The sequence below is a fragment of the Nicotiana tomentosiformis genome, chromosome 5, assembly GCF_000390325.3.
Source record: "Nicotiana tomentosiformis chromosome 5, ASM39032v3, whole genome shotgun sequence".
NCBI classification, from domain to species: Eukaryota; Viridiplantae; Streptophyta; class Magnoliopsida; order Solanales; family Solanaceae; genus Nicotiana; species Nicotiana tomentosiformis.
In genome coordinates, this window is record NC_090816.1 from 80,703,500 (window position 1) to 80,725,227 (window position 21,728).

The following is a 21,728-nucleotide window of genomic DNA, read 5'->3' on the forward strand; positions in this document are numbered from 1 at the left end:
AGAATCCACACTAAGACAACAAGTGTTTCAACTTCCGACTTAAAGTCAGGAGAGCACAATAGAATCTTCATCGGAGCACCCATAATATCCACAAAGTTCTTGAGTTTAATATGAGTATAAATAACTTCATGCGTATAATCAATATACACATGCTGGAAATCAAAAAAAGGCTATTTTAACCTTTCCTTTCAAATGGACTTGACTGATGAAGGTCTTTCGTGTATCTTCCATTGGTGGTTTTGTCTTGTAGACTTTATCAATCAAGGTGAATCAACACTTTTATGCCAGGTTAACAAAGTAATCTTCTGCCTTAAAGAACACCGTTGGTTTTCCTAGGTGAGTGCCATTGGTGATATCCATATTCTTTGCCCCTTCACTCAGTGCTGGAAGCTCCGATTGAACCATTGCAACAAAAGATGGTTTAGAAGAACCTTGGTTCCATTTATTAGCACCAGATGATGTCGCTTTATCCCCCGTCACTATCTCTTTTGTGGCTAGTGCTTGGGATGGGTCTATTGTCTTCTCTGTCTTTCCTTGGTCATGCATGCTTACATCCCCTCTGTTTTTGTTCCTTGGGTCATGTTTATCAAAGTTTGCTAAAATTTTTGGTTGGTTAGTATGTGTGATTGTAGTGGTGCTACTGGGCTAGATAAGATTTGGAGTGTTGGAATCATTGGGACCGTTTTCGGTTTGGAGATTATTCATTTATTGAACGGAGTTATCATCATTGGTGGTGGTTATTTGACGGAGTTGTGCTGTTTTGTCCTTTTCAGAGGGAATAATAGGTGCTAAGTGGTGGGGAGTTTTGAATAGGTGTTTGTAGGGTATGTGTCGAAGTTTTGTTAGCTTGGTTGTCGGTTGATTGTACTTGTGTGGAGGTTATGTGGTGGGTCACTCAAATGTTTCCCAGCTAAATTAACTTCAGTCATTGTCTTAGAGAGATAAAGCTAGAGTGAGGAGAGAGAGTTTAACTATAAGCAAAAAATAGTTTTATTTAACTTGGATGGCAGAATAGTTCGGGAACCTCGAACTTGGCAACTTTTGTTTAGTTTCCCCTTAAACTTCTCGTGTTTTTTAATACCCCCTCAACTTGGCAATTTCATAGTCTCGACCCCGCTGGACATTGACAACCCGTGGGAGTGTGACACACGCGCTGCCACATGGATTTTTTTTTTCATGTGGTATTTTTTTATTATATATATATATATATATATTTTTTTTTTTTTTAAGTCCACCAACTATTTAAATCATCTTTTCGTGTCAAAATTCGTAAAAAATAAATAAATTTGAAACAATGTTATTTTGACTATAATTTTTTATTTAGCTAAAGATACTGATATTTTAATCAAGTTACTTTTACATATTTGGTTAGTAAAAGAAAAATACACAATTAACATATTATCATTGCATCTAAAAAATAAAAAATAAAATACGTTGTTGGAATTCCATATATTGGCTAAATAAATATTTTAGCTAAAATAGTAAAACTCCGACCAAAAATTTGCGAATTTGACTCAAAAAGAAAAAAATGCATAGTTTAAATAAATATTCATTGCATGAAAATAAAAATACAAACACACAGTTTTATTTTCTTTTTGTAAAAACTATACCATTTTAACTTCATTACTTTGGCTAAATCTTATTTTTATTTGGCTAAAATAAATGGAGTTTCAACAAACTCTTCCATATATATTGTATCTAAAAATATACAATTGAAAAAAAAATTGCAATCTATATTAAGAAGAAACAATGAAAAATATAATTGGAATAAATATATCATTATATTTGATTATGTGGCAATTAATATTTGAATATACCACACTTGAAGGCTAATTTTTCGATGTTTTTTTTCTTTCACACGCCTAAAAGAGAGTGTGTTCACGCTCTTTGCCACATCAACATATATGGGATTAAGACTATCAAATTTTCAAATTCAGGGATATTAAAAATCACATAGAGGAACTAAATAAAAGTTGCCAGGGTGTCCAATTCTGCATTCCAATTGATCAATTCTGCATTCTTTTAGACATTTCTACAACTCCAAAAAAGAAAAATTTATTTTTGCCCCACCGAACCACACATTAATATTTTCCTTGTCACGTCAGTTGCTCAAACGCTGTGGAACAGCGAATCTTATCCACGTCATTCTAGTCCCTTGTTCTCACAGTTTAACAGTCGCGCTCGATGATTTCCTTTTTCCAACTTGACAGAACTGTGTGGTCTGGTATTATCATCTGATCGGCGCCAGAGATGAAAGTTCTTCACATTCCATGCTTAGATGACAACTATTCCTATATGTTTGTTGCTCAAATTCAGATGTCTATTTCAAATTTTGTTAATTCATATCAGGTTTAGGGTTTTTTTCTTCTTTTTCTGTGTTTATTCTATGAATTTTTGGGCTGGTTTGCAGGATCATAGATGAAACAACAAAGGAAGCTGCAGTGGTGGACCCAGTGGAGCCACATAAGGTCCTTAGAGTTGCTCAAGAGAACGAAGTTGACCTTAAGTTTGTTCTCACCACTCATCACCACTGGTCCGTTCCACTTCTATTATCTTTTTTTTCTTTAAGTGCTCCGATAATAATGCTCGGTATCTGAAATCTGTTTTTATCTTCTTTGTTTTTTCTTAATTCTACGTTTTGTTTAGTTTTCTATTTATTTTCCATTTGATTGTTGAATTTGCCTGTTTTCTGAGAATTTCTTGGTTTTAGTTTTAGTTGGTTTTAATTTCTTTATTTCCTGAGGGTAGCAATCGAGAGCACATATTTGATCTTTTTTACCATATTAGTGATAGGTCAAAGTTCTTATGAAGACGCAACGGAGGCGTTTGGACAATGTTTGAGTTATGGTTGAAAAAAGAGTGTTGGAAGTTGAAGTTGAAAAAAAACTTTATGGAAACCGGTGTTTGGACATGAAATTCACTTGAAAATCAATATTTCACTTGAAATACACCTTTACACTAGTGTTTCAATATTTCAGTTGACATTCAAATACTGAATTTCAATATGTGCAAATATTGACAGAGTCAAAACAGTTTTGGGTGATAGTCAATTCAATGTAATGTATGATGAAGGATCCATTATCCTGAAATGTAAATTGGAATTTTCAGAATAGCTATTTCTCAAGTTTACTTTCTTAAAAAAAGCTATTGTCAAGTTTATAAAGAAGGGCAATTGAATTTTTGCACCTTGCTTACTGGTTGGACGACCGCTGGCGAAGGCATTGTCTTGTAATTAGAACAAAAACATGTGGGACCATTTGGTCATATGTGCAGTTCTAATGGCATTAGTTTTCTTTGAAGAACATGTTTAATTTTTTTTCGTCAGATTAATGAATGGACAAAATTGCTCATTTGATAGAACTTGAAAATCCCAAAATTCTCTTTGTTTCAACCCAAGAAAAGATGTTGATAATAGATGTAGTTAAGCCTAAACACAAATGTATATTCTTGCTTAGTTTTCATTGCAACGGAAAACTTCTTAGAGCCTGAAGCTATGTTGGACTTTATCTGTTCCTTACATTCTCTGTGATGAACCTTTCCCAGTGTCTACTGATTTACACCAATAAATCTTACCTTATCAAAAAAAAAAAAGAAAAAAGAAAAAAGAAAAAAAGGATGTTGATAATAGATACTCCTTTTTTTTTGAAATGATAACAGGTTTCATTGATATATAAATAAATCTCAGCGCCAAGATAGTGCTGAGAGAAAAGGTCCCTAGTTACAAGACTTCCAAAAACTAAGAGATTGAACAAAAACAAGTGGTGAAAAACAAGTCTTGTGGCATTTACAAGGACCCGATAAGATCAACTAGGGAATCTGCATCTTGTACTAAAGCTTCTTTACACCAAAAGTGAAATAAAGATATACAATTCATTTTAATCTTCTGTTCAGGATTTGCCGAGTCTTCAAAACATTTGGAGTTCCTTTCCAGCCAGATAGTCCACCAAATGTATGCTGGAATGAGACTCCACCACCTCTTCTGGCTGCTTCCTGTAGCTAAAAAGTCCCAACTAGACAGCAAGTCCATAGTCTCTCTAGGCATCACCCAGCTTAAGCTTTTCATACTTATGAAAAGCTGCCACAATCTATTGGACACCTCACAATGAAGAAATAGATGATTGTTGGTTTCGATGGCCCTTCCGCACAGAAAACATCTGGAGCACAGAGGCATTCCTCTCTTCATTAAGCTCTCGTCTGTCAGAACAGCCTGTTTGACCACTAGCCAGCAAAACACATTAACTTTTAAAGGGACCTTCAACCTCCAGATGTGCTTCCATATCCAAGCCTCTTGTTGCTGCGAACTTCTGTTTAAAACCTCATATACAGATTTCACAGTGAAAACTCCTTTGCTATTGTTTTTCCATAACAGTTTGTCCACTTGCTCAGTTGGACCTTTGAAGTTTTCCAAAAGATAATAGATACTCCTTCCACCACAATTTATATGATACAGACTTTTAAGATGTTCATTGACTCGTATATTTTATTGGTGATAGTAGAAGAAAACACTAAAATTGAAAGTTTGTTCGGTAGAGAACATCATATCATAGTAAAATTTTGAATGCTAATGAATTTGAATCCTTGAAAATTGTGAAGAAATTGAACTTTATCAAACATTTTTGGGACGTCCCAAAACAGAAAGCCGAAACTGCCTCATGTAAAGGAGGAAGGAGAGCAATAGTTAATAATATATGGATTAATAAAACAAATAAAAAAGAAATGAGATACTGATAGAAATGATATGTAGCTAATATATTTAGTATTACAACTAAAATGGACACAATTTCATGAGATTGAAAAGTTGGAAATTGTAATATTGCAGCGGGCCTCAACTTGAGGTGTGCCGGGGAAGCAACCACTAATGCTTGCATTAGGGTAGACTGTCTACATCACATCCCTTAGGGTGCGGCCCTCCCCCGGACCCTACGTGAACGCGGGATGTCTTGTGCACTGGGCTGCCCCTTTTCAGCGGGCCTCAACTTGAGGCGTTGAATGTAGTGCATCTGTGCATTTTTTCGGGGGGGGGAGACTAATTCTTTTAATCTTATTTGATGGTTTGTCATTTACTCCCTCCGTTCCAATTTATGTGAACCTGTTTGACTGGGCACGGAGTTTAAGAAAAAATGAAGACTTTTGGAATTTGTGGTCCTAAACAAATCAAAAAGGGGTCCAAAGTATTTGTGTAGCTTCTCATGAAGGGTAGAATTTGAAGTTTAAGTTAAATTGTTTCCAAATTTAGAAATGGGTCATTCTTTTTGGAACGGACCAAAAAGGAAATAGGTTCACATAAACTGCAACGGAGGGAGTAAGTTGTTTTCTCCTTCTTGCATTTGTTCTCTGGATGTTTATTGAGTTTACATGTATCCCAAGAGGGGAAAATAACACGAGCTTGCTCGATGGCTAGCATGGGTTGAACAATCCTCCACAGAGATAAATGTTTTGGGACAAATACATAAATCAGGTCAACTTTAGGATGTTTCTTAACTTTTATCATTCTGCATGTGCTGTATAAATCTCTTTAGGTTCATCTACGGATTCTGCATTTGTCTGATCTTGATGAACGCAAACACATTTCAGGGATCATGCCGGAGGGAATGATAAAATGAAGCAGCTTGTTCCTGGAATAAAAATTTATGGTGGATCGGTTGATAATGTGAGGGGCTGTACTGATAAAGTTGAAAATGGTGACAAGATATCCCTTGGTGCTGACATCAGCATATTATCTCTTCACACTCCAAGGTAAGTGATATTAAGTTTGCTCGCTTCCTTTCGTTACTAATTCTTAATTCGATGTTCTTAATACTGATTTTTTGTCAAGGACTAGGCTGCTTTCCTTATTTGGATACTCTTGTTTGATGACCCCGCTTCCTGATACTAATGGAAAAAAGCTATTCTCATTTTAGAAATATCTCTTGAATGAGTCGCAGTAGACTCGAAGGATATTATGAAGCATACCGTTATAATCTCTGATACGTTGGAACATATAGAAAATTGTATCTCATCTCGTTCTCCTACAAGGTTGTTTCGCAAAATTAATTGCTTTTCCCCTCCTTTCAGTCACACAAAAGGTCATATAAGCTACTATGTTACTGGCAAAGAGGGAGAGGATCCTGCTGTTTTTACTGGGGATACATTGGTGAGTGGAGATCTCGACCTCCTTTACAAAATCTTTTAGGAGTAAGTGGCACTTAATTTAATAGTTGGTTCCCGTACAGTCTGTGTTTTGCTTTGTGTCAACTATTGTGCCTCTACTTTAAGAATTTGTTCGAATCATATTTCCTTATGCAGCAAGCGCACACTTTGTCTTCAGTGTTTCCAGATTTAGGTCATTCATGGTGCACCTTTCTTCATTTTCACCTGTACGATTGCTTTCATAATTCTGTTGCTGCCATTTGCTTATTAGTTTGTTATTTTCTTCATGTTCGGGAAGGTGCTCCTTCCTCATGAACATTATTGAGGAAACAGATTGGTGCAGTGTTCAGTTGACAAGAGTTCCTATTCAAAGAAAAAATGAAAACAGGAGTATGGAGAGGAAGGTACTTGAGATTCTATGAGAGTAAAGCAGAGCCGTTGCGAAAGAATAGGTCAACTGCCTTGGGTTACTTTCCTTTTGGTGTAGAAATGAATATATAGAGAGTGCTAACAATCTCATATTTAGTTAGCTCCCTGCAGGATTCAATGGGAATTTGTATCTGTATTTGTTATACATACTGCAGCACCAACTTAGTGCAGCCGACTTAATGAAATTATTATCTTTTATTGATTAAACACAAGGGAATGGAAGGAGAAAACTTTTCGGGAACCTAAAACAGTGGAGAATTTTCAGAAAAACGTTTAATATATGGAGTCAACTTAAAGGCTTCTAGGTGTTTTCCAAATAAATTAAAATCATAGGAGTAGCTGTTGATTAATGAATGAGGTCCTCAATTACTGACAGATTATTCGGGCTACTGAAGAACACACTTTTGCGCTATCGTCAATCTTCCTATCTTACTTCAGTTTCAATCTTCACTCTCTTTTCTCAGCCATCTCTGTAACGCACAGCACAAATATTTTTTGGGACATCACAGACTTGCAATCACAACAAATCCATCTTTTGCTTCTCTCTCCTTTCTGGTAAATTTCTCATGTAGGTATTATGGTAGACAGCACAAGAATATTTTGATTCAAACTCCTTTTGCTCAATAAGTTGTTCACCATAACGCTAAGTTGCTCGGACTCGGGTACGGGTGCAGGTTTAGAGGTTGGATCCTTCGTGATCTAAATTTTAAGATTCGGGGGTACGGATCCAGGTATATGGGGGGGGGGGGGGATTCTGCTAAAAATACTTGAATTTCTAAAAAGTAGAGTTAATAAAAATATGTCTAAATTATGAGACACTATGAGAAAAACTTATAAGGTAGTCTGAGAAGGAGAAAATATTATTCAAGAGGAGAATTCAAGAAGGAGATAAAAGGAAAACGACTAACATAGAGATTTCTATATACAAGGTATTCTATTTTCTTCAATTTCACCCTAGCTTTTGTTTTAATTTCAGAAACTATTATATCTGTATACCCAAAATCGGTTGACCAGACCCGGTAAGGAACCGACGTCGTGTTGACACGGATGCGGCACTGAAAGTAAAGAGTCCGAGCAACTTAGCTGTAACGTAATCCAAAATTTGGAAGGGTGGCGGTAGATTGGACCACTTTTGGTTTATCTGTCTACTCTTTCCAGTTGGCTTTGCTCTTTCTTGGAAATTCTCTTCATGGATTTGAAATGGTTTTAATTTTGGGAGAAGATGATGGGAACTCTAACCACCCTATTCAAGTTCTGTTAAAAGTGGAATAAAGCAACAAATCAGTATGTGAAACCAGAAGATTGTGTGACAACGCGAGTAGGAGGAGTTCCTCTGAACTGACAGTCTTCTTTAAATATTTTGTGACTATACTGTTGGATGATCAAAATAATTTTGTTTTAACATTATTCATCTTTTTGGCTTGCAGTTTATTGCTGGTTGTGGTAAGTTTTTTGAAGGCACTGCAGAACAAATGTATCAGTCACTGTGTGTGACACTAGGTTCTTTGCCAAAGCCAACTCGGGTGTATTGTGGCCATGAGGTAACGTATGCATGCTCTTATAAATTTTTGAAAGAAAAGAATTACTCTTGTATCACATATAGTGTTCTCAGGATGGATTCTAGATTTTGAGCATCAACAGTTAACTCTCTAATGTACCACATTTGAACAATTTTTTAATAGGACTTTTAAAGAGAGTTTAGAACACTTGAGGAAAAAGTGGAAAATAAGCAGAACAAATCATCAAGTTACCCTTTCTTTGTCCGTGTCTTAAGGACTAGAGCAACTTTAGCCCCTCAGTTCTAGGTGTAGCACAGAGATATTATTTCCTTTAAAGTTTTCCCACGCCTTCAGTGTGATGAGAACATCAGTTGAAAGGAAGGACAAATAAAAAAGTTAAATAGCATCCACCTTTCATATAGACACATGCAAATATCTCCCTTTAACATGTCTTTTTCCTGCTGTCTAAGATTTCTGTCACAAAAAGATGTCATCAACTGTAATACACAGCTGTATATGGCCTCCATTTCAAAAAAGAAATATATATAATTTTGATTCCAATACCTAATTGATATTTGCATATGCATGACGCTCTTGGCGGTTACTCTACATCAGATCCCTTTTCGCGAGTGATTCGTCCTTCCCGAACTCAGCATTTCTATGACTTGCGGGCTCTCTGTCTGTTTTTTTTGGTCACTGAGATTGTTTGAACTTTGGGAGAATATTGCGCCCCCCCCCCCCAAACCACACACACACACACACAAAAAAAAAAAAAATCTATTAGCTAGAATAAAACCCCCCTATTCTCCAGTCATCCCCTTTCCAATTACCCTGCATCTCCTATCGGTAGAACTTCTCTGTGATACTGGTCTATTCTTCACATGCTACAGTTAAAGGCAACCGGGGAGGGGGGGGGTGTTCTGAACATATAAACATAAATGTTCTCTGCCATGGAAATAAAGCTTCTTGTCCACAAATAATTTTCGGCGTATTACTGTTTGCCTCTCACGCAAATTACTTGTTCATGTGGTGTTAGCAATTTTTCTAAGACGACTATTATTTTTTTGGGTTTTAGCAGCAATCCCCTACTTTCTTAGGGAATCCTAATGCTTGTGAAATGATTTGCAGTACACAGTAAAAAATTTGCAGTTCGCTTTAACAGTTGAACCTGACAATGCCAAAATTGCACAAAAGTTGGCGTGGGCTGAGCATCAGAGAAGAGTTGGCCTTCCAACAATTCCATCAACCATTCAGGAAGAATTGGAGACTAACCCATTCATGCGGGCTGATCTTCCAGAGGTTCAGGTAACATTAGTTACGCACAACACCTATCTTATTGCATTTTAGAGGAGGAGAAAAAAGAAATACTTCTGATAAAATTAGCATAGAGTTTATTTAAGGGTGTGGCTTACCGGTTAATGAAGTCGGTAAAACCATGGGAGACCAGGAATTCAAATTGCATTAGAGACAAAGGTGCTAGGTGATTTCTTTTTATCCTCGTAAGGCTTGGTGGGTAAAGTTACTCACGTAGGTGGGAGGTATTAGGTATTTGGCAGAATAGGTGAGATGCCCAAGCTCGCCCCGGCACCACCTTTATCCAAGAAAAAAGGAGAAAAATATTAGGATGGGAGTCTCTTAATGAGCATGTGATATGAATGTGTCTCTGCTACAAGTAGAGATGGCAATGGGGCGGGTTCGCTCTTATGTGGGTGGGCGACTTTGTAAAAAATTAATTGCCGGGGGGGGGGGGGGATTTGTTTATTTTACTCCTATTTTACACCTCCATCTCATTAACAGCAGCCCCACAAAATAACCAACTTTGTGGTTAAAACTACAAAACTCAACTCCATGCTATCTTCTCTTCTTCGATTATATATTCCAAGGAAATAAACAAAACTTTTTTATGTATAGTATCTCAAGCACAGTATTTGAATATATAGAGTAGTATTTGGCAACATCATGAAAGTCTTAACTCAATAGGACTGGAAGGCGAAGTGCTATCTCAAAAATCATAAAATAGCGATGGACTTATGGGGTGTCAAATGGGCGGGCTGGGCTGATTTTAAGCAGGTTAAAATGGGCTGAGTCAATAAGCGGGCAGGTCATTGACCTGCACAAAAGTTACTCGGGCTAAGACATGTTGGGTCAAGATGGGCTAAAATTTGGGTCATAGCCCAACCCGCCCAAATTCTTACCAAATTTTAGTTAATGCGTGTTGTTTTTTTATGAATTGTGTAATTACCAAATAAGTCTTTTCCCCTTTTGTTATGGTCATATATAACATATCAAACAATAAAGAATTATTTTAATGACATTTTAGCAAAGTTGATTATGGATTAATTTGGGCTAAAAATTAACCCAACTTTAGATGGCTGAGATGGGCTGGGTCAAGATGGGCCGAGTTCAACAATGGGCGAGTCAATGAGCGGCCCAACCTTGGGCGGGTTAAATGGGTTTGGGCTTAAATTGCCAACCCTAGATGGACCATTTTCCCCTTTTAAACCATTGTCGTTTTTAATCTTTAACCGAAAATGATATAGTCACACTTTCATAATCCTCAAATATGTAGTTCATCCTTGACGGGAAAAAATAAAAACTTTTGGGGGCGGGGGGCGCTTGTCCCATAAGCTATTCTCATCCAGAAGGTGTTTGGAATTATAACATGTCGCATAATGAGTCCGAAGGTCTTATCAACCCAATGCCTATAGCATACTTTAGCTTACTAGCACCAATACATGCAACCCTTAACGAAAAGTGGTAGTACGACTCCTTTACGTATGGACAAAGGGCCTATGTCACCTCATACTACTGCTTGGACGATCCAATCCTTATAAATGACTTAGGATCACCACTTTGGGTATGTCACCTTACGTGATCTTCTTAAATGTATTAATGGTCACCCGAAACTCATCGCGGGATTCTATTGTAGTAACCTATCTCCCTTTAACGATATTTTGGGGACCATCCCCCAATTTATCTTAGGCAAGATGCTTCAATTTGGGTCGTGCATGCGTAGCGTATTCCTACCATTTTTCTCAAGTTTGTCACACCCCAACCTTGGAAGGTGTGGCCGGCCGCAGCGAACCACATCTAAAGTCATACTCTGAACATACAGAAGATTGGGTCAACAAAGCCGTGACATATCTAATCCATCGACAAAATGATTATAACTCGTATAAGGCCCACAAGGCCACATAATGACCATCAGAAGGCCATCTGATCATACAGCCTGAAGGGGGGAGGGTGGGGGAGCAGCCTAAAACATATATACATACATAAGGCCGAGAAGGCCACTATACGAGTCAACTAACCAACAAAGAGGCCGGCAAGGCCATACATGATAACAAGACATACAACCCAACTCTACAATCCTATAAGATCATCATATTGGACAAGAAGGTCGGGACAGGGTCCCGCCATACCAAAAATGCATAAATGCATAGATTTCATAGCATACCGACACACTACAGTAACTCCAGGAAGAATGGAGTGCATCGCACCACCGCTGAACTGGATATCCTACATGGGAGGTCCGTCAACCTGTCTACCTGGACCTGTGGGCATGAAACACAGCGCCCCCGGCAAAAGGACGTCAGTACGAAAGAATGTACTGGTATGTAAGGCAGATAAAGCATAAATAGAGACATGAACGTAAGTAAGAGACAATAAGGGTCGGCCCGAAACTCTGAATTGCCACTGAGGGCCATGATATGCATTATGCAATGATACAATATATATGCGTATATAACGCCATTGGCCTGTATGGGCATCATCATCATCATCATAACCAATTGATCAGTGGTGCTATGTATTGTACATATACGCGTATATAACGCCATCGATATAATTATATATATATATATATACACACATATAGGATTTTGCTAATTTACTGCATGGTTGTAGTAGGCATTGTATCCACTTTTAAGCTTCCCAAAATGTCCTTACAAACTCCAATCATGCTTCACCAACACATTAAATGTAGGGACTCTTTTGTCTTTACAAAAATTACCCTCTCTATGTGATTCCCACCCAAGTTGTCTTCCTTTTCTTCTCCGCAATTCTTACTACATCCATGAAGAAAGAATCACACCCATCTAAATCATAGTATCACACCCAATTAGAAACCAAAAATTGGAAGGTAAATTGACGATAAGATGGTTCCATTTTTATCAAGATGATTCCTATCAAAAGTGTATGAAAGTTTCAGATTATAACCAATTTCAATGTTTCAGTTTTAGATTATAATAATGAAATTGGTTTAGATTTATTTTCACCTTTGATTTCTGGGTTTATATTTCAGATTATAGCAATGAAATTGGTTTTAGATTTAGGTTAGCTTTTGATTGCTAGGTTTACAGATTTAATCTATATTGGGCTGTTTATCGGCCTAATTCAATCTATATTTCGTTCATTAATTGTTTGTTGACCGCCTAACATATAAATTCAGAATAGGAAATTACATATTGAGTTCAGACATATATGTCTGTTAACGCCTACATAAGAATGATGTAGTGTGTCATGTATTGTAGAGTGAAAAATGTTGTGGCACAACACTATTGTTCTTCTATTAAACATAGACATCATGCATTAGTTTTAAAAAAACAAAAGCAGAGGTGAACCATAGACAACAGCTTAAACAATCTTGTTGTAGGGTGGGAGAATAAGCTAAGCCAAGCTTGGGATCTTCTGATGCATAGTACGTAAGGATTCTGATTATTTAGGAATTAGGCGTTAGAACTTAGAGATGGAGTACTGGAAGAAGTGGAAGGGTTTTTGATATTTAATATATATATATATATATATATATATATATATATATATATATATATATATATTCCTAACGGGTTAATGGATTAACCGTTAAGAAAATTGAATAATCCGGCCCTAAACCGATAAGCCGTTAATAAAAAAAATTTAATCCGTTCCCCGTCCGTTAAACCGTTAACCCGATACCAATAAGCCATTAAGCTTCGGTTTCGGTTCGATTTCGGTTTCGGTTCGGTTTTGAACACCCCTAGTTGCCCAACCCACCCCCAATAAAAATATTATTAATAGTATTTTATTTTTTTCATGTTATAGATAGATTTTTTTTTTCATTTCAATAAATGAGTTTTTTTTCATGATTTAAAAAAGTATTTTTTTCATTTTAACCAAAACAATGCTTTCTTTTCATGTAGAAAAAATATTTTTTTTATTTCAATAAAAAAGTATTTTCTTTTCATGATAAAAAAAAGTATTTTTTTTTAATTTCAACAAAATGAGTATTTCTTTTCATGACGTAGAAAACATATTTTCTTTTATTTCAATAAAATGAGTACTTTATTTTCATGTTGTAGAAAGAGTACTTTCTTTTTCAACCAAAAAATGAGTATTTTCTTTTTAGTTATGGAGCACAAATTTCAACGTTATTTTTGCGTAAAAAAGTAAAGCAACACATTAGATCGTTTGGGTCTGTGTGAATTTTTGGAGACTTGGGGGAAGAGGGGCGAGGAGAGTAGCATAAAAAAATATTTTATGCTACTTTTGTTTAAAGTAGGAAACTTTTTTATCCTACTTCAGCATAAAAAAGTACGAAGTCATTGACAACTTTTGCCGACTTTTGTTTTACAACTTGCTTGACTTCAGGACTTAACATACGGCTATTTACGGATCAAATACCTCATAACATAACCTTTTTATCATATTAAGCACACCTAATCTTACCCCAAAAGTACGGGTTTGAAGGTTTGCTGCATAGCGCCTCATCTGCCCTGTCCTGTTTGCCATCTCTATCTGCTTGCTTTATCCAAAAAGAAAAGAAGAATGAATGTGTATCTGCTTGTCTCCATGTGCCACGAAGCCTTTTTAAACTGGGATTTCTTGCTTGCCAAACAGGAAAAGGTGGGATTCAAGTCTCCTGTTGAAGCCTTACGTGAAATTAGGCAACAGAAGGATAACTGGAAGGGATGAATAATAACTTGAGCCTAAGAGTAATGTGCTTTTATAGTTCCAGTTTTGCATCTACGATAAGGTGGAAATGCTGGCGAAATTAATCTGAACTGTGTTGGAAGTGTACCCTTTTTCATTGTGATGTTGTCTCTTTCAAAATCATAACCTGAACGCTTTATTTTAAATGTATTTGAGCATGAGAGAGTTCGTGACTTTCCTTGGCTTAGACTAAATGCTGGTTAATTTCCTGTGTAATGATGTCATAATCTCTTGAAAATTTTGGCAGATCACCATTCAAAAATCAGGTTCCGTTCAATCAGGCTTTAATATGCAAGTCATTTATAGGAGGAAATACAGTCAGAAACATCACTCCTATATAACAACACTTCACTATAAAAGCTAACTTTTTTTGGAACCAATTTTCATGTTATGTTAAAATATATGTTCATATAACAACACTTCGCTATAACATCCAAAAATATTCGGAACAAACGAGGTTGTTATAGAGAGGTTCGACTGTAGTTTGTTTTGGCACGGAAGCTAAATGTGCTGTTTTTTAGCACAGAACAATCAATTAATTCTCACAATAATCCCAAAATCAGTTCCCCGAAACAAATCGAAATTTTCAGACAAAAAAATAAAAATAAAAATACAACCAAAATGTTTTGTACTCTAAAGGTAACCATAATTTTGTTTCAAAGGTGCATTATCTGCATTACAGATACGAAACGTGTTTATCTTTATTTCTCTTAATCTTTTTCTTTAATTAAAATTTCTTTTATGAGACAGTATCACTATTCACTAACGAAGAGACTGGTCATTCCTGTATTTAGTGCAAAGATTATTTAAAAGCAATTATCTTTGACAACCAGGATATCAAGGTAATCAGCAATATATTCATCTACCAAAACTATTGAATATAATAATTAAGCATCATAAGATTTCCTCCTTTTTTCCAACTTTTGAGTGGCTTTCTTCCTTAAAATAAGTCTAATCTGCAATCTTGCTAAATTGGATTTGCCAGTCACTTTCTTCTGCATTTCACTCTCTTCTTTTTTCCGGAAAATGCTTTGTTTACTAGCTTGACAATTATTTCTTCAACATTATGGCTAGGACAAGAAACATAGCTCCTACTTTAGAACACGCCGATTTTCATGCTAACAATCTGTTGTGACTCCAGAATTCATCGTTAATATAATTAGATCTCATCTTATGGTCACGGAAAAAATATCATGAGTGAGAAATTGCATTCTTTACATTTTACTTATTACAAAGGTGGCTAAAACAAAAACATATATTGACGAATATGTTTTGCAAAATAGGTAGATTGAGTAGGTAAACTTTTGAGAATGAAGGAAATTTTAGTATTGCCTTGTCATCTGATATCTCTAAAATTTTGGTCTTCAAGGTGTATATAGACCCATAAAGTATATTGCACGGTCATACGATCGAATTCTTTTCTTCTCTAATTTTGGAGGTTTTGTTTCAGAAATTGATTGAGAGTAAATTACCAAGGGGAAGAGCATTTTCAAAAAGAAATAAGGAAACTGATTTTTTCCCCCCTCATAATATAAATGATAATGGACTCATAGATATCACATTGTTATGTTACTATTAAAAATCAACACATTTAAAGGCTGACATCCGTAAGAACAAATGTCTAGCACGATCGGTAGGGTCAACTCTACCCTTCATAATATAAATGATAATGGGCTAAGCATACTTAACAAAGATTGAATTAGGGATTGTCACAACTTTTGTTTCGGAATGAGAAAGCGTTTCTAGAATTTTCGAATGGTTAAATGATCCAAATAAGCTAATCAAATAAGGCAAAATACATAAGTTACCCCTGAATTATGGACGAAATCCTTGTTACACACTTTTTGCAGATGAAAATCACCTTACACACTCAACATTTTCAGAGTGTGTCTAATACACACCATTTTGTCCACGTGGCTTGAACATGAGAATTTTTGTGTATATGTCATTTGTTTTTTTAGTTTATTAAAATTTTTAAATTGAGTCATCTTCTTCATTGTTTAAAAAATTCACAAATCTGCCATGACTACTCCTTTACCACTTAGACCCACTTTTTTCCGCTACCCGATTTTCTTCTTCTCAAATAAATCCACCATGATTTTTCATCTCTCTTCTCGTTGATTAGTTTTTTGATTTTTGCATATCTTTTGTCCGAAAAATTGTGATTAGATTCAGATATTAAAGCTTTTGTTACCTCCCCCAAACCATTAAAGCTTGGCTCCAGATTTTGCATAGAAGATTATATTTTTTGCAGAGAAGCTTAGCTTGAGTTTTTGGTGTGGTGAAATCAAATTTTCCAGAAGGGTGAATTTTCAAAAAAAATTCCAACCATTAAAGCTTAACTCAAGCTTTAGTCGGAATGGCACAAATAGAAAATTAAAACAAGGTGATGGCAGTTAATGGTGATTTGACTCTTACCGAAGAGAAATGAAAAACAAGGCGGATCTGGGTTCAAAATTTCTGATTCTATTTCTGTGTAAAATTAGATGGACTTTTGGGTTTTTTTGCTAGTAATGTTTGTTAGTTAATGATGGCTTTATCTTTAAGTGAAAGGTGGGAAAAGAGGCTATGGTGGTTGATGATGAAGAAGAGAGGAAGAAGACGACAGCCATGGTGGAAAGATGAGGGGTAGAGTAGTAATTTTAATTATTTCCTTTTTAATTAAAAAATAGTGACACATGTTAAGACTTTATTAGTGCGTAATATTACACATATTTTGAAAAATTGGTAAAAAAAAAATGATGTGTATTAGACACATTTTAGAAAGGTTGAAGGTGTAAGATTATCTTCTTTCACAAAAAGTGTGTAACAAGGATTTGGTTCATTGTTTAGGAGGTAACTTATTTATTTTGCCATCAAATAATACAAAAGATTTTTGTAAGGTCATTTTCTTCTATTAAATTGTAAGTGGACATAAGATATATATTATCTTGTCAAAAAAAAAGAGAAGAAAAATAAGAACTAAAACACATTCAATTCAAGAGAGTATTTATTTATATGATTAATCAAAGAGTGATGAGCTTAACTCCTTTGGGAACTTTTCCTTCAAGTTGCTGCCTAGGCCCTAGCCCTACCTCTTGCTGCTCGTTCCGCTTTGCAGCTTTTCACCGAATATAAATATGGTGACTGATTGTGGGGATAAACAATGATTTTCTCAAGTGCCAAACTATTTTCAAAAGATAGGTTATAAGTTCCAAATCACTTGTATCATATCGCCGAGATAACCTCTCTAAATATATAAGTTAAAACGTTTTTGAGATGTTCATGGGGACGTTTCACTTATTTCCTGTAAGTGCTTCCCTTCTTCTTAGAGACCCTCGTAGTATCCCTCTCAAGCTGAAAAAGTAAAAGCGATAACTAATTATATATAGCTGTATTAATCTTCAAACATAGCTAATTACGTTGGCCCTCTCTTAGGCTTCTTGAAGCAACCTGAATTACAAACTTACAAATATTGTTTTAGAAGTTAACTGAAATGTAAACAAATTGTGTTGCAATAGATTTAAGGTTTTTAGCTTGCGTAGAAGATTGGGTTAAAAGATTAAACTAATACCTCCATTGTGAACTTTTGAAGGTATGGGGATAGCTCTAGAAGTGGAGCTAGGGCTGTCTAAGGCACGGGGATTAACCCGTATCGGTACCGCTCCGTCCCGGTCCGGTGATGGGATAGGGTTAAGTGATTGGCTAAGGGGAAGGGGAGAGGTAGGGGGCCGAAAAGTACCTTAGAACCGGTCGGGTTGGTACCCTTAAGATACCGAACATATATTTTTTAATTTAGCCATTTTTTTTACCAACTGTTAGTTTAAAAAAAATAATCATTGGCAACATCCAAAAATAATTATTTTTGCCTCCCTATCTCCGTAACATCCTCCCTACCTCCTTATTTATGTTGTTAACCTCTAAGTTTATTAAATTATACTTTGACCCTATTTTAAAACTATAAATACCTCATTTTATTCTTTTATTTTTCAAAGAAAACTCTCCTATCTCTCTAATTCTCTATCTATCTATCTATCTCCAACATTCTAGCACTCAATTATTTTGCAATAATTTTTCAAGCATTAACATCAATTATATGGCGGCGTATTTTTTTGTTGGCGCTACACCACTAGTCGGAGTAATTATCTTCCTTCGATATCAATTATACATTGGCGTTTGGTACGCTCGTTCCAACTTTTATTAAGTTTCGCATTTATTTTTATTATATTGTATTGTTATTTATAGTTATTTTAATTATTTATTATTAAAAATAATTTCTAAATTGGTTAAAAAAAGTATTTAATAGATTGACTAAGGGTAATGCTAGGCAGGGAGGTCCTTGTTTTAAAATAAATCCTAACCAGTCCAGATTTATTCGTTACATACAAAAAACATATAATCATGCTTTTCAAAATTTTCCTAGAACAACTGTTAGAAATAATTTTTGCGATGATAAAAGAAATGAAGACTTGCTGAAATATTTGACTAAAGCGGAGAGAAGAAACTTTGGTCTTCCGGAAATAATTCAAGAAGACGATAATGCCTATAATGAAATACTATCTACGAGAGACGGCGGGGATGCAAAAGAACAAGTGCTACTAACTTCAAGCAAAGACCCACTATAAGTTATTGAAAAATTACGTAAATAGTTAAAAAAAAATGTAATTTTATTTTTACAAGTATTGAAATACAAACAAATACTTATAACGTGTATTAGAAATAATTACATTGTATTAAATAAAACTTGTGCGTATTCAAATATAGTAATATTTTATAAAATTTTAATTTAAAAATACCCGTAAGCACCCTTACCGCCCCCCTCAAGTACCCTCCCCTAGGACCTGTAGTGGTACAAAAATCCCCTTACCCCGTACCCTTAATTCCATTTAACCCCAACCCCCTAAAGGAACCTACCGCCCCTTACTTTGGGCTCCCTGAAGTACCGAGAACCCTCCCCTCAAACAGTTCTAAGTGGAGCAACATTAAAAAGAAGACTAGTTGACACGTCGGTCAGTCTCAACAAAAGCACTTTGAGATCGTTGAATTTTGGAAAGGAATCATCAAAAGAAGAACGAACAAAACGAGCATCCTGTGGAGTATCGAAGAGTAAGAGTTCAAGGCAATATAGCTTTCTTTCTATTAGAGGAGGGAAGGAAATTGATTACTCTCAATATAGATATGGAGTCAAATTTAATTGAAAGCATCGCTAGTTGACTGACAAGTCTGTAAGGCTTTTGACACAAATTTGAGCCGCTTATTAATTTCACATTTAAAACTACTATGACAAGGAAAAGAGACACTGAATTCTTCTAAAGGAAAACCCTTGTGCAAACCCAATATATGATTAATCCAACTCATGTTACGAAGCATGGAAAAAAGTTGCATCTTACTCAATGAACTTTGAAATGTTAGAATTCATGAGACGTGTGACGTTCGTTCAAAGAGACCTCCATCCATCGACTTGCCAGACAACTTGTGAGTGCTGCTTCTTTAATTTCAATGTTAACTGGGAAAAAATTGATACAAGAACTTCATCTAGCAATTCGCTAAGTCATTCCTCCTTCACTACATGGCTCAAATAGCACTTGTTATTTTGGTGACTAGTTTCCGGATATGTGCTTCCATATCAATTAATACAAATATATGGTATAAATATAATTATTAAATATATGTGTATTCTATCAATATAATTATTCCGGTTTCTCAAAAATGCAAACTTGCTTTCTTATACTATACTACATTCTACATTAATATCACCAACAAAAAGGTAGCACAAAACTCTATTACTACAACTAAAAGCCTAATTTTTCAAATAGCCTCTTTGGGCTTTTGTGAATCTTTGTGCACTAGTATTGCGACATAGATTTGGCATGTAATATGTGGATTCACCTTTAACTTAGTAGCTTTTGCTCAGATCATACATATATATTCACTAAATAACTATAAATATTTGACTATAAACTCAGTTTTTATTATAAATCAATTTGAGATCGTGATAGCAGCTGATAAACTTCAAATTCTAAATTCGCCTTTACAACCAATCTTATTTGATCATCGGCTGGCCTAATATTTGGTCTTCGTGAGGGATGTTAGTACTGATATTCCTATCGTTGAGTCAATTCAGGTAGTGGGAGACATTCCAAATGTATTTCCAGTAGACCTACCGGGCATGCCACCCAACAGAGACATTGATTTTGGTATTGACTTGGTACCGGGTACTCAACCCATCTCTATTTCACCGTATCGCATGGCACCTATTGAGTTGAAGGAGTTGAAGGAACAGTTGCAGGAATTACTTGATAAGGGCTTCATCAGGCCTAGTGTGTCGCCTTAGGTGCACCGACTCTATTTGTGAAGAAAAAGAATGGTACTATGAGGATGTGTATTGATTACAAGCATTTGAATAAGGTCACTATTAAGAACAGGTACCCACTACCGCGCATTAATGACTTATTTGATCAGCTTCAGGGTGCTAGAGTATTCTCGAAGATTGATTTGAGGCCTGGGTATCATCAGTTGAAGATTCGGGATAAAGATATTTCGAAGACAGCTTTCAGGACCCGCTATGGTGACTATGAGTTTTTGGTGATGTCTTTTGGGCTGACCAATGCTCCAGCAGCCTTTATGCACTTGATGAATAGTGTGTTCCAGCCATATCTTGATTCTTTTGTCATAGTATTCATTGATGATATATTGGTGTACTCACGCATCCAGGAGGATCATGAGCAGCATCTGAGGATCGTACTCCAGACTTTGAGGGAGAAAAAGCTATATGCTAAATTCTCCGAGTGTGAGTTATAGCTTGATTCTGTGGCGTTCTTGGGCCACGTGGTGTCTAGTGAAGGTATCAAGGTGGATCCGAAGAAGATTGAGGCAGTTCATAGTTGGCCTAGACCATCTTTAGCTATAGAGAGTCGGAGCTTCTTAGGTTTGGCAGGTAGATTTCTCGTTCATTGCTGCACCTTTGACTAGATTGACCCAGAAAGGTGCTCCTTTCATATGGTCCGACGAGTGTGAGGTGAGCTTTCAGAAGCTCAGGACGACATTGACTACAGTCCTAGTGTTGGTGTTGCCTACAGGTTCGAGATGTTACACCGTGTATTGTGATGTGTCGCGTATTGGGCTTGACGCAGTGTTAATGCAGGACGGTAGGGTGATTGCCTACGCATCTCGAAAATTGAAGGTCCATGAGAAGAATTACCATGTACATGACTTAGAGTTGGTTGCCATTCTTCACGCACTGAAGATTTGGAGGCATTATCTATACGGCGCTCCATATGAGGTTTATACTGATCATCTGAGTCTCCAGCACCTGTTCAAGAAGAAGGACCTTAATTTGCGGCAGCGGAGATGGTTGGAGTTGTTGAAAGACTATGATATCATCGGAAGTTAAGTGAGGTTCGCATGTGCGCAATTTGGACTGCAGAATAGGTCCCGCAGAAGTGGAAATTTGGATCGCATGTGCGATTTCACTGGTAGGTTCTTATATTCGAAGGGTTTGAGTGTTTTCTCATTTTGGCAGATTTGGAACTCGGCTAAGGGTAATTTTTGAGAGACGTTTTGCTACAATTAAAGAGGCAAGTGAAGATTAATCACTTTTGATGCTAGATTTTGATTACCCATTGATTATTATTGGGGGTGAAAAATTGGGGGTTTTAAACTATGTTGTTGGAGAGTGAGATTTGGTGATTTGGGGGTCGATTTGTGAATGGAATTGGATGA

The 21,728-nt window shown here is 36.1% G+C and overlaps 1 protein-coding gene across 1 annotated transcript; it reads left to right on the forward strand.

Moving 5' to 3' along the window:
• Nucleotides 1-1,999: 1,999 nt before the first annotated feature.
• On the forward strand, nt 2,000-14,202 carry LOC104096159 (hydroxyacylglutathione hydrolase cytoplasmic). Its single transcript, XM_070175021.1, has 7 exons — nt 2,000-2,297; nt 2,411-2,533; nt 5,575-5,736; nt 6,055-6,133; nt 7,986-8,099; nt 9,186-9,362; nt 13,935-14,202. Exons 1-7 carry the CDS (start codon nt 2,251-2,253, stop codon nt 14,007-14,009), a joined length of 777 nt encoding a protein of 258 aa, XP_070031122.1. The 5' UTR covers nt 2,000-2,250; the 3' UTR covers nt 14,010-14,202.
• The last annotated feature ends 7,526 nt before the right edge of the window (nt 14,203-21,728 follow it).

Bases quoted from the DNA above. Each gene is read 5' to 3' on its own strand.
- LOC104096159 (XM_070175021.1), top strand. From the start codon at position 2,251: ATGAAAGTTCTTCACATTCCATGCTTAGATGACAACTATTCCTATAT. The intron at 6,134-7,985 runs GTGAGTGGAGAT...TTTGGCTTGCAG, and splicing joins TTTTTACTGGGGATACATTG to TTTATTGCTGGTTGTGGTAA. The intron at 8,100-9,185 runs GTAACGTATGCA...AATGATTTGCAG, and splicing joins GGGTGTATTGTGGCCATGAG to TACACAGTAAAAAATTTGCA.